Source organism: Glycine max, chromosome 2 (genome assembly GCF_000004515.6).
Source record: "Glycine max cultivar Williams 82 chromosome 2, Glycine_max_v4.0, whole genome shotgun sequence".
Taxonomy (NCBI): Eukaryota; Viridiplantae; Streptophyta; class Magnoliopsida; order Fabales; family Fabaceae; genus Glycine; species Glycine max.
In genome coordinates this window covers 35304564-35318266 of record NC_016089.4, presented here as the reverse complement: position 1 = coordinate 35318266, position 13703 = coordinate 35304564, and the positions used below count along the sequence as shown (strand labels likewise).

Sequence of the window (13703 nt, the reverse complement as noted above, 5' to 3'; positions counted from 1 at the left end):
ATTAGAACAAAAGTATATAGTTTTATAATTTGTTAATATAATAATTGTGTCAATTTATTTATTTTTGTTCCTCCATTAAAAAAATAAAATTGATCTAACCCAAATTATTAATGATGTGCCAGTTGACATGGATGACAAGGAGAGAAAGATGAAAACAAAATTGAACATTTGCAAGAGATGATGCAAATTAGCACCACGATACGAAGAGGTATTGTAGAAAAAACAAAACCTTTTTTCATTTTCCGAAAATAATTTGAACAAGTGGCGGTTCCTCCCTCCATTTTTGTGAGAAAATTTCTTAAAAACGAAGCCAAAAGACAAGATTTGTAGTATGCCACAGAGGCCAAAATTTCAGCCACATTTGCACTAAAGAAAATCTTAGAAGGGAAAAGTTATGTTTTTCCTTCCCGTATTTTATGCCAGCTCGGGACCAGAAGGTAGCGCCTCGTAACCATCATGGTGCGTTGTAGCATCTCCTCTTTCAACTGGGATGCACTTGAGTATAGCAGATATAGGCATGCTAAATGCTCCGATTACGACACTGAGCACCCAGAATTGCCAGCTTAGAGGCACTGTACTGGCAAATGTTCCCAGGAACTCAACTATGAGTACTTGGAACACCACTGTGGAGAAGATCACCGTAAAAAATATCCAGCTCTCAAACATGCCTTTGAATATGTTTATCTTTTCGATTTCTCGGCTGTTTATCTCATTGAAAACCTAGCAAAAGAAAGAGTGGCAAAGGGGAAACAACAAACAAAATAAGCACAATGCAATGGAACTAGATCATTTTATACATCATCTTGAATGGTTTACAATGGTATTTAAGGCCAAATTGAGGAATCATAGAGGCAATAGCAAAGGTATTAACATGTTAAAACTGAGTTTTATAGGCAATTAGGCATGCACTGTCACAATCATCATTAGTATGACTATTAAGTTTGTGATTGAATGACAATGTCAGTTCATGTATTATTTATTCTAAAACTTTTCAGTAAATCATCAATACACCCAAAAAGAGGGAGTTTCCGTTATTCACGTTGTCACATATCTTATTTTCACATAAAGGTCAAGTATAATAGTAACAATCATATGTATAAATTACAGAATCCATAACAAATAAAGATTATTATGACACATTGTTCTAAAGCTTTATTATATCTTTTAATCATGTTCAACTTTTCTTCCTATTTTTATCAACTATTTGGAATAAAACATCATGTGGTTTCTTTAAAAAGGCTAACCATCTATTTGCCAATTACAATCATCACGGTGTTAGTGAGGATCCATGTGATACTTTACCTGGCAAAATACAAAGGAGTTGAATATCAAAGTGTTGAGCACTATAGTTGCATCTGGACGATTAATTCTCAGTAGCCTCTTCCCATCAAAAGTGAGGACCGCAAGGACAATTAGTTGATATAAACTTTGACCAAAAATATTCCTCCACATGGGTTTGGTGATAAAATTTGTTGTCCTTCCAACTGGGGGTCTTAGCATAAGTCCATCATTGGGAGGTTCAGTGGCCAAGGCCAAAGCACCCAGAGTGTCCATAATCAGGTTGACCCAAAGCAACTGAACAGCTGTGAGGGGAGCAGATCCTGAAAATAAGGAAGAAAATGAAATCGGTTGTTCATTGAAACAGATTCGACAACACTGCAGTGGAAACAAAATGTTTATGAATCAACAAACCTGTGATGCATGCAGAAACAAAGTTAATAATCAGAGCAACAATATTGACTGTTAACTGAAACTGCACAAATTTTTGAATGTTTATGTATATGGCCCGTCCCCACCTGGCCACATTGACAATAGTAGTGAAGTTATCATCCATTATAATGACATCAGCATTTTCTTTGGCAACCTGTAAAAGGTATAATTTCAAAAAAGGAAAAATAATATTAGTGATAACATCAACCAGGTAATAATATAAAATAGACATCGAAACAAATAGGACAAGGATTTCAAAAATAAAAAAGGCACAACACAAAATAGGAAATTATGTCCTGGAAAGGCATCAATGTTTACGACTATGACAAGTATTTCGAAAAACTGCAGTTTTCTTTTTCTATACTGCTTCCTGAATTAATAACAGACTTGTTGATGAGGTTCTGGATAGGAGTATGGGTCCGAGAAAGCTGCTGCCTAAGCCCAAAGTTTGGACTGAGGCAGCAGCTTACTCAAGCCCATACTCCTATCCAGAGCCTCATCACTACCTCTCCCTTGAACAGCAAACTTGTCCTTAAGTTTGTCTTCCGTTGTTGTCCAGCTATTAGGATATCTGGCTTTCACCCAGAAGACCCGGGTTCGTCTCCCGGCAACGGAACAAAATTTGGTAGGACACAATTAACAGTACAGAGAATATACTAGGGAAATAGGATGGATGAATGATAAGGTGTGTGATGTATTATTTGCTAAAGAAAAGAAACTGCAGGGAATAGAGTATTCCCTTACACCAGAGCACTCACTACCTCCCCCTTGAACAGCAAACTTGTCCTTAAGTTTGTCTTCCGTTGTTGTCCAGCTATTAGGATATCTGGCTTTCACCCAGAAGACCCGGGTTCGTTTCCCGGCAACGGAACAAAATTTGGTAGGACACAATTAACAGTACAGAGAATATACTAGGGAAATAGGATGGATGAATGATAAGGTGTGTGATGTATTATTTGCTAAAGAAAAGAAACTGCAGGGAATAGAGTATTCCCTTACACCAGAGCACTACTTTTTACGAAAAAAACCGAATTCTCTGCCCAAAATGACAAAACAAATGATTACCCAAGATCCCCCTTCACTCTCTCTCTCCTTTCCCCCATATAATTGAATTCTCACACGAGTCACACGCACACCCCACTAACTGCCTAAACATGATCATTCCCATTCTGCCCCTTTTTCCCTCTCCTAGTATAAACTTTCCAAACTTTGGGCTTAGACAGCAGCTTACTTTAAGCCCATACTCCTATCCAAAGCCTCATCGCTTGTTTAACAGTCAGTCTCATCTATCAAAGGATGTAGTCTGGCTCCACTCTAAACAGAAAGTGAAGTAGGGACAAGAGGGAAAAGGAAAATGTATAACATCAATTAAGAAATATATAATGTAACTAGAACAAAGGATAATAGTTTGTCTTAAACAATATTGGAGTATGTAAATACATAACTGTGAAAACAGTTTTGTTTCATGATTGTAAGGGATGTTAGCTCTTGCTAACAGCACCCATCTAGTATTAGTCAACAGTATAGATATTGTAAGGACTGTTAGTTTTTCACTAACAACACCTCACTAGGTATCTCTAAAACGGATTCCTAAACCTTTATTTCTCCTAATGACACCGGTATAACCTTTTAAACTTCACAAATTGTTACATGTTCCTTCTATTTTGAAAAATTTGTTAAGTGTGAGTTAGTTTGCCAAAGATAACTCTGTTTTTTAAATTTCATCCTCATATCTGTCTTGTCAAATCTCAGGAGACACATAAGGTCTTCCTTCAAGGAGTTGTGAGTGTTGATGGCCTTTATTCATTTCACAATCTCCAACTTCAAGGCAATCCTTCCCTGTTGATGTCTACTTCTGTCCCTGTTACAAATGTAGACCTCCCTTGTTCAATTGCTAATGTCAATAATAGCTCTAACATAGGCTCGAAATCTGTTGTTTCTTCTTCCAATATTGCTAATCTCAGCATGCTAGGTTAGGGCATCCAAATGATCATGTTATGAAAATTGTTCTTAATCATTGTAACATTTCCCATTTGAATAAAAGCTTCATAGAATTTTGTTCCTCTTATTGTATGGGTAAAGCTCATGGATTACCTTCTCACAATTCTACTTCTGTGTATTCACCTTTAGAACTTATTTTCACTGACTTGTGGGGACCTTCACATGTTCCCTCATATGCTGGTTATACATATTATGTTTTCTTCATTGATGCTTTCTCTAAGTACACATGGATTTTTCTTATAAATTCCAAGGCTAAAACCATCTCTGTTTTCCAGAATTTCAAGTCCATGGTTGAGTTACAGCTTAATACTAAGATCAAGAGTATTCAGTCAGACTGGAGAAGTGAATACAGACCTTTCTCTAATCTCCTAGCTTCCTTTGGTATCTCTCATAGACTAATTTATCACTTTCTTGAAACCTTTGGGTGTGCCTGTTTTCCTTTGCTAAGACCATATCATACACACAAGCTCAATTTTAGGTCTCAAGAGTGCTTGTTTCAGGGTTACTCTTCTTCTCACAAAGGATACAAGTGCTTGTCATCTTCTGGAAGAGTTTACATATCTAAGGATGTTCTATTTAATGAGTTAAGGTTTCCTTACTCTGAACTTTTCCCCTCTTCCTCTAGTTCCACAAAAAGTCTAGATTCATACTTTAGTCTCAGTCCTAACATCTCTCCACCTTGTGTTGCAACTATTCCCCAGATAACTCAAACATCACCTACTAATTCAGGTTTTGTTCCACTTATTCCTCCTAGGTTTTCACCTTTGCCCACTCATTCTCCCATCACCATTGTGTTTGTACCTCCACCATATACTTCTTCTACATCCATTTTTGTTGTACCTCAAAATTCTGAGTCGACTACCTACATCTACTTCAAAGATTGTTACTGCACCCACCTCTCTCCCAATTAACACTCACCCCATGCAAACAAGGTCTAAATCTGGTATTCACAATCCTAGACTCCACCCTTCACTATTTCTCACTCACTCTAAGCCTAAGACTGTGAAACAAGCTCTAGCAAATCATGATTGGCTCTCTACTATGCAACAAGAGTATGATGCCTTGATGAAGAATAATACTTGGGCCTTAGCACCATTACCTCCTAATAGGCAGGCCAGTGGCTGTAAATGGGTGTGCAGGGTAAAGGAAAATGTTGATGGTTCTATTAACAGATTCAAAGCAAGATTGGTAGCCAAGGGGTTCCATAAAGTTCATGGCTTTGATTTTCATGAAACATTTTCTCCCATAATTATGTTTGTCACCATTCGAATTATTCTTACTCTTGCTCTGTCCTATGGGTGGAAATTGTTTCAACTTGATGTGAATAATGCTTTTTTAAATGGGACTCTTGAAGAAATTTTTTTTATGAAACAACTTCCTGGCTTTGAAGTTACAAACAAGTCATTGGTCTACAAACTCAATAAAGCTATCTATGGTTTAAAACAGGCTCCCAGGCAGTGGGTTGACAGACTTAAGTCTACTCTACTACAATTTGGTTTTATTGGAAGCAAAAGTGGTTCATCCTTGTTTATCTACCGGCAACAAATGCATACTATTTATCCGTTGGTCTATGTGGATGATATAACTTTGACAGGCAGCTCAACCTCTCTGATTCAGCAGCTTACAGACAGACTTAATACTGCTTTTTCCCTTAAGCAGCTTGGTCATTTAGACTATTTCTTGGACCTAGAAATCAAGTATTTGTCCAACAATTCTATCTTGATGACTCAGAGTAAATACATTCGAGATGTACTCCATAAGACTAACATGGCTGAGGCTCACTCCATTTCCTCTCCAATGGTCTCCGACTGCAAGCTGTCTAGACATGGTGTTGATGCTTTTCATGATCCTAATCTATACAGATCTGTGGTTGGTGCATTACAATATGCTACCTTCACTAGACCTAAAATCAATTTTGCTGTTAACAAAGTTTGTCAATTTATGGTTGTCTCTTTGGATTCTCACTGGACAGTGGTAAAAAGAATCTTAAGATACCTCAAAGGCACCTTATCTCATGGTCTACTTCTTCAACCCACTTCTATTTCAAAGCCCTTGATTATTAGAGCATTTTGTGATGCTGACTGGACGTCTGATGTGGATGATAGGCACTCAACCTCAGGGACTGCCATTTTTCTTGGTCCTAATTTAATATCTTGGTGGTCTCGCAAACAAAAAATTACTGTCAGGTCCAGTACAGAAGCTGAATATGGCAGCATAGCTCAGACTTCCACTAAGTTGACCTAGATCCATACTTTGCTGACAGAGTTACAAGTCTCTTTCACCACTCCTGTTATCTTCTGTGATAATCAAAGTGTTGTCTCCATTGCTCATAATCCAGTTTTCCATAGCAGAACTAAACACATGGAAATTGATGTGTTTTTTGTCAAGGAGATTTTGGCCAAGCAACTTTCTATTGTTCATGTTCCAGCTTTGGATCAGTGGACTGATGTTCTGACTAAGCCTATCTTTGCATCAAGATTTGAAGCTCTTCGAGGCAAACTCAATGTGAAGAGTGTTTCTTCTGAGGTATTGGAGTATGTAAATACATAACTGTGAAAACAGTTTTGTTTCATGATTGTAAGGGTTGTTAGCTCTTGCTAACAGCACCCATCTAGTATTACTCAGCAGTATAGATATTGTAAGGGCTGTTAGTTTTTCACTAACGACACCTCACTAAGATCAAGTAGTTACATTTTGTTAGAAGTTAGTTAGGATTAGTTAGAGTTAGTTATTATTAGTTTCTCGGTTCAGAGGTCTTTAAATATCTCAGTTGTAACTAACGCAAATTAAGTTTTGAGATCAATAATATCAGTTTTCAATTTCTCTCTCTCTCTCTCTCAATTTATCGAAAAAACAAGATGCCAAGCAACAAAGCAAAAACAGTACAAAGAACTGCTACACTTAATACCATCAGACACACCATAGTAAACAAATCATGGGCACAAACCTCAGTTCCAGATATGCCCATAGCAAGCCCAATGTCTGACTCATGCAGTGCAGGAGCATCATTGGTTCCATCACCAGTAACAGCTACAACCTCACCAAACATCTTCCTCAAATGGGTTACCAAGGTATGCTTGTCAAGAGGTAAGGATCGCGCCATAACCTGAAACCATGTTAAGCACATAAGAAAGACAGGCATCGTGAATGACTATTGAAAATCACAGTACTTACAATGATATCACAACCTGAATTCTTGGTATAATACTCTTCATTTGCTCTATAGACAAGTCCTGAAACTGGGGTCCTTCGATGGCCACACCATCCTCTGTAAGAATGCCACATTCTCTAGCTATAGCCTTAGCTGTATTTATGTTATCACCGGTTACCATGCGGACAGTTATTCCAGCAGCTAAACAAGTTTTAACAGCTTCCCTAACCCCAGGGCGCACAGGATCCTTGATTCCCACAATGGCTATCAGAGAATAGCTATCTTCAGGGATACTGGCTTCTCCTTGGGTTTCATTTACATCTTTGACAGCTAAACAAAGAGTTCTCAAAGCTTCAGAGGCAAATCCATTTATAATATCAGAGACTTTCTTTGCCTCCTCATCAGAAAGATCAACAGCTGTTCCATTTGGATCAATAACTTTGTTACACAATTTTAATACTATTTCTGATGCACCTTTGCAGAAAGCTTGGACACTTCCATCAGGAAGACCGACTAGCACAGACATCTTCTTCCGCACTGAATTGAAAGGCTCAACCTTAAGTATCTTATATGTTCCACGCTGTGCTTCAAAATCACCACCTGAAAGCAAACCAAATTCTAACAATGCTGATTCTGTTGGTGTTCCCAATATTGTCATTTTTCCATCTTTGTCCTTAACAACTTCGGAAGAAGTATTTTGAAATATAGACCGCAAAAGGATGCTTAAAACTTCTTCAGATATCTCTGTCTTTAGTTTGTCAACACTCTCATTACCTTTAATCTCATTGCTCTTTCCACATATCCAAATTTTATTAACCACCATATGGTTAGTGGTCAATGTTCCTGTTTTATCTGTGCAGATGCAGGTCGCTGAACCCATAGTCTCACAGGCAGAAAGATGTCTCACTAGTGCTTTATCCTTCATTAACTTTTTCATCGCAAAAGCAAGACTGAGTGTCACAGCTAATGGCAGTCCTTCAGGAATTGCAACAACTATTATGGTTACCGCAATAGCAAAGTAGTCCAGCAGCTTCAATGCATCATTTGAAGACCAACTAGCAAACTCACCACGAACTGCTTTTTCAACAACAAACCTTATTGTCAACACCACAAATGTCAGCACAGAAAAAGTCAAACCAATTTTACCAATAACTGTAGCAACTCCATTCAATTTCACCTGCAGTGGAGTCTCATCCTCTCCTCCCTCACTTAGAGTTTCCATCAACTTTCCCCATTCAGTCCTCATGCCAACAGTTGTAACTATCATCTTCCCCTGACCATCTTGCACTTTGGTTCCTGAAAGAAGAAAAGGTTTTTTTCCATCTATATTTACTGGTTCGCTCTCACCTGTCAAACTTGACTCATCAATTATCAAAGAGTATCCTGATATATAAATTCCATCAGCTGGAACTTGATCACCAGTTGACAAATGAACAATATCTCCCACAACCAAATCATAAATTGAGATCTTCTGTCTTTTTCTGTCCCTCGTGACCTGAACAAAGATCTTTTTCTTTTCTTTGTCCAAATCCCTGAACTGCAGGGATTGCTGGTAGTCACTGATAGCAGTAACAATGACCACCAAGAATATACTAAGTATGATTCCCAGACCATCATAAACACCTTTTGGCCACCCTTCAGTGGGAAGCCCTATAGCTATAGAAACTATAGCACAAACCATGAGAATGATTAGTGTTAAGTCATGCAGTGCTTCCCAAACAAACATGAGGAAGCTTTTAGAAGGTTTCTCAGTATAACGGTTGACTCCATAAATCTCTTGCCTGGTATCTATACTGGCTTGACCAACACCGTCATCGACTGAGGCACGGAGTTTCTCTATAATCCCTTCAACTTGACCAATTTTTTTATAGTTCGTGTAATCATGGCCTCGAACAACTGATGCAATATCATCTGGTTCAATACCAAAACCAGCTTCTCTCGTCTTTTCTGACACCTTGTATTCAGCTTGAGGAAGAGCTGCAGTAGAAAACCACATGAACCAAGAGAAAGACCACACATTAAGAAAAGTGATTAGTTCTAAAGCAATCATAATATCATATGAATTTTAATTTTAATTATAAAAATTGGAGAACCTTACCGCTGATAAATTGGCCTTCTACCCATTTAACATTAAAAACGGTCCGAATCGTGCTCTGATGGAGTAAATAAACATAATATTGTCAAACTAAATAACAAATTAACAAGCATAATTTTAAACTTTCATCTTATAAATAAATAGGAACAGAGTATAAATATTCTCTGCATAAAAAAATACTATAAATATTCTAGTGTATTTAAAAACCAATACCCATATTCAGATTTACGGATTGGATAATCTATAAGCCTCGTATCGGATGAGGCTTACGGATTCGTAAGTGGTTTATATAATTTTTTCTTTAAAAAAATTCAAAACTATGTTTTACAAATTAATTTATAATTAATGGCGAATGATTGAAATTGTAACTTTCACCTCATTAACACACGTTCTAACCAACGGAATTAATAAATCAGTTATATTATAAAATAATTAATATCATTATATGTAATCTTAAAATTTTTAATGTATATTTAATGTGCATATAAATTTAAATAATAAATTTTGTAATAATTAATTTTGATCTAATAATTAATTTTTTTACATATATAAATTATAAATAAAAATCATAGATTTATTAACATAAATCTATTAATATATTTTTTGATCTTATTACAATTAATTTTGATCTAATAATAAATTTTTTTACATATAAAAATTTTAAATAAAAATGATAGATTTCATAAAAATTCATCTATATAAACATTATTAATTATTATATCAAAATTAATTGTCACAAAATTTATTATATAAATTTATATGCGCATTAAATATACATTAGAAATTTTAGTGTTATATATAGTCACATTAATTATTTTATATTTATTAGCTCAATTAATTATAACGTTATTAATAATGTAAAAGTTTTATGTTTAATTCTTATTTGAACCATTAATTTTAAATTAACTCGTAAAACATATTTTTGAAAAAAAAAATTTAAAAATGTATGAACCACATAGAGATTTGGACAATCATTAAGCCTCATACTCCCCTCCGGTAATTTACTCGTCTCATTGACGCTTGCTCATTTGGTTTTTAAATATAACAAAAAAAATTAAGTTTTCTTGATCTTAAATATAAAAAAAAAAAATAATTAACTTATCCTATTTAATATTATTATCTTTAAAATACTCTTTCATTTAATTGATATATTAATTTTAATGACTATTTTTTATTCTTATACTCCAATAAAGAATAAATTTAAAGAAATTACTTTTTAATTAAAATTAATAAAATTAAATTTGGTTAAATAGCTAACAAAGTTAGAATAACATTTTTTATATAGTTAAGATAAGAGGAAATACTTTTTATTTCGACTCCACTTTGGTAATTTCCAAATAAAAAGAAACATTTGCTAAAGTTCGCATCTTTTTCCCATTGACTTTGTGGCTTTTATATTCGTAAGTTTTGTGACTTTCATTATAGCTTTATAACATTTTGTAAGAAAATTCATAAATTTATAGAAACCCTGCACTTCTCAAGAGTAATCATTATATATTTATACTCGCGGAAATTGACAACACAAACACGACCTATTTATTATATTATCATTATATAAATATACTTCACGAATATAGTGAGATGCTATTATCTCCATCTCTACTTGAAGGATGCAACAGTGCATTGAATATATATTTTTAAAATTACGAATAATCCCCTTAAAAAATAAAAAATAACTAACTATCATTAATTTTTTTAATTTAATTCACTTAAAATTAAAAGAAAATATTTCATTTTTATTAAACAATATTTTACATAATTTTTCATATTAAATACAGTAATTTTAAGACTTTTTTATCATATTTAAAATTAAACTTAAATTATTTTCCATTTGAATATATATTCTAAAATGGATAACCAGTACAAATTTATATTTAATATTAGGGCTTTTGTTGCATTTGGATGAATTTGCTTTCGGTGAAGTTTGATAAATTATTTAAAAAATCACATTTGTATTTGAATTAAAAAAATCTTTAAAAAAAATACGAGCAAATAACATTAAATAAACTTCATATTTTAAAGAACTTATAAATTAAACAAACAAATTAAAAAATCTAAAAGGAAAAAAAAATCAACTCTATCCAAATGAATTAAGATCCAATTAGGTGAAACCATATCAGAATTTAAATCAAAACAACATTATATAACTAAGAAAAATGATTATAATAGATTCAATCAGACATCATTTTTCTTTTTTCTACATTATATATATATTAAGAAGCCATATATTCTCAAGTAAAATCAAAGTTTGAAAAGAGGTCAGGATACGCAATTATCGTTGTAACGTCAAAGATTTTTTTACTTTCGGCAACCACATTGTAATTGTAGCTACAATAGCCGTTTAACTTTCTACCATATCAAAAAATCGTCAACGAAACCTAACGATTACAATTGAAAACATAGATATTGAGATCAAATCAAGGCTTTAAATCGAAATCGCAGTGGTAGCAACAAATTAAGCTGCAACGCTGCTTTTAATCTTTGGGCATTACTGTAAATTCCACCAGGCTCCGAGAGAAATTTTCCAGTGACTATTCAACTAACACTAAAAACTTTTGACTCTCATCTAGGAGCGTTCGATTTCGATCTGTTTCGTTTCGTTTTCAACAAAATCGATTTAACTTTATTTTCTTCTTTTCGAGTATCTACTGCGATGTATTACGATTTAACAGTAATTTTTCAGTACCTTACTTTTCCTATGAACCTTTCAATTTTTGTTTTTTCTTTTTCAAAACAAACGAGAAAGAGAGAAAGAAACGGAACCTGAATTTTGCGGCGTTTATCTTCGGCGTGTTTGCGCTTGACGAGATCCGCGGCCCAGCGGAAGCGCCTTCTAGGGTTCTTGACCAACCACGCTGCGGATCTCCATTTCTCCAACGCTTCGATGGAACGATCCTTGTCACTCAGTTCGAACTCCTCCGGGTTCAGAAAACTCACCATATCGCTGTTCTCCGAATAAATCACTCTGCAATTGCATTCATTGGTAACCAACCATCGCTCGCTTTAAGAATATATTTTATATGCGATTAGGATTGGAATATTTTATTGTACCAAACGAGTAGTAATGGTCACTGGCAGTGGTGGAGCCAGCCACGGTGCGTAAAGGAAATGAAACGACGAGATTGTGCGGACAGGAGTGGCGTACACTATTGTTGGATTGAGCATTGAATATAAAAAGTCTATCTATACTTGTGATAAAGGCACAGTTATATTTTTGGTCTCTAGATTATTTTTTATTTTGGATTTGATTCCTCAATGATTTAATTCACGAATTGAATTCTCTTATTTTATAAAATTTTATAATATTGGTCCATCAAATTAAAATTGAACGTTGACCATTAGCAAGTAACATTGATTATCACGTGTTATATTGTTATTATTAGATGGATGATGAATGTCACGTGTCATCTTGAAATGCATTGTTGTTTTCATTAATCAAAACATGATATATGACAGTCATCATCCAATAAAATGTGACACGTGACAATCAACATTACTTAGTCACGGTCAACGCCTAACTGTGGTCTGGGGATCAACGTTGCACGATACGATTTTATAAAATAGGAGAAACTAATTCGTGAATTAAATTACTTGGGAACCAAATCCAAAACTGAAGATAAATTAGGGGATCAAGTTTACAATTTTACCTATGGTAAAAGAAATATTATCATTTAGTGTATATATTCTATTAGATTGTTTTATTTTTATAGTTTTTAAATTTTTATTACTTCTCCTAATAATTTATATTAATAATAAAAAAATATCTCAATTTGATATACATATTTCATTAAACTATTTTATCCTTTATTGATTTTTTTAATTCTAATTTTTTTTCTTTTTATTTTTAGTTAAAACAGATAAGGAGTAACCTCCACTATTAAATTATAACGGAAAAGTTGAGTTCTCATAATCACATAGATGTGGGATCCACGTCTGCAATTGTATTTATCTTTGGCATTGACTTTGCTTGACCTAGTTTTTTCATTTAAAAAATATTTTAAAGTTAAGTTTAAAATAAGAATTTAAAAGAGAAAATAAATTCTTAATTTACAAATAATATCTTTAAAAATCTAAACAATATCTCATAGATTTAAAATTACAAATTTCAATTATTTTCTAACAATCTCTCCCTTAATTAAATTTTTTTTATTTCATCTTTCGTTTTATGCTCTACCCAAAGTTTAATGTGTTTTTTCAGTATGCTCTTTGTAAGTATTGGATGGTCTCGATTTGCATCATTGTTAGCTACCATCATTGAAAAATGTTGCTTAACTTTCATGTCACCAAGATGACTTTCGACACAAGGATCCACCCAGATCCTTCATTAGCTTTTTCAAGCTTCAATACTCTTATTTTATTTGGTCACTAAGCCACAAGATCAATCATCTTTGATACCACTGATTGGGGGAAATGCACACATCTTAATTAAGCACAACAATGAAGAAAGGCAACACCATCAAGAAAATAAAAAAGATCACAACTTTATTTAGCATGATTTGACACCTCATGTTTACATCTACAACTTTGTTTAAAATGGTTTGGGTCTTCATTTCTACATCCACAATCACATAACAAGTGTTCTCGATAAACTTATAAACCTTCATTCACATGACTCTCATCCTCTCTCACATAGGGTGGTGACCACCTATCCAGGTTGGATAATTTTTCTCATCTCATGAACATCTATTTATAGACCTAATATTATAATCTTTAAAAGAATAAACAAATCCCTAATTTACAAATATT

At 34.0% G+C, this 13703-nt stretch overlaps 1 protein-coding gene and 1 non-coding gene across 3 annotated transcripts; both read right to left on the bottom strand.

Annotated features, from left to right (window-relative positions):
• Positions 1-211: 211 nt before the first annotated feature.
• Positions 212-12133, bottom strand: LOC100791934 (calcium-transporting ATPase 4, plasma membrane-type). 2 transcript variants are annotated; one of them, XM_014768223.3, is made up of 8 exons: positions 12009-12118; positions 11721-11922; positions 8961-9015; positions 6900-8839; positions 6659-6817; positions 1693-1864; positions 1303-1601; positions 212-720 (listed from the first exon to the last, which is right to left on the bottom strand). In XM_014768223.3, the coding sequence occupies exons 2-8, from the start codon at positions 11895-11897 to the stop codon at positions 415-417; spliced, it is 3108 nt and encodes a 1035-aa protein (XP_014623709.1). In that variant the 5' UTR covers positions 11898-11922; positions 12009-12118; the 3' UTR covers positions 212-414. The 2 variants fall into 2 exon arrangements, with proteins under 2 accessions (XP_014623709.1, XP_003519080.1); XM_003519032.5 differs by having other exon boundaries at positions 11721-12133.
• MIR4395 (microRNA MIR4395) lies at positions 2103-2211 on the bottom strand. The gene has a single exon (NR_048730.1). It is a non-coding gene; the product is annotated as a microRNA MIR4395 (primary transcript).
• Positions 12134-13703: the final 1570 nt, after the last annotated feature.

Bases quoted from the DNA above. Each gene is read 5' to 3' on its own strand.
- LOC100791934 (XM_003519032.5), bottom strand. From the start codon at position 11,897: ATGGTGAGTTTTCTGAACCCGGAGGAGTTCGAACTGAGTGACAAGGAT. The intron at 8,840-8,960 runs GTAAGGTTCTCC...TTTCTACTGCAG, and splicing joins AGAAGGCCAATTTATCAGCG to CTCTTCCTCAAGCTGAATAC. The intron at 1,602-1,692 runs GTTTGTTGATTC...CCTTATTTTCAG, and splicing joins TGTTTCTGCATGCATCACAG to GATCTGCTCCCCTCACAGCT.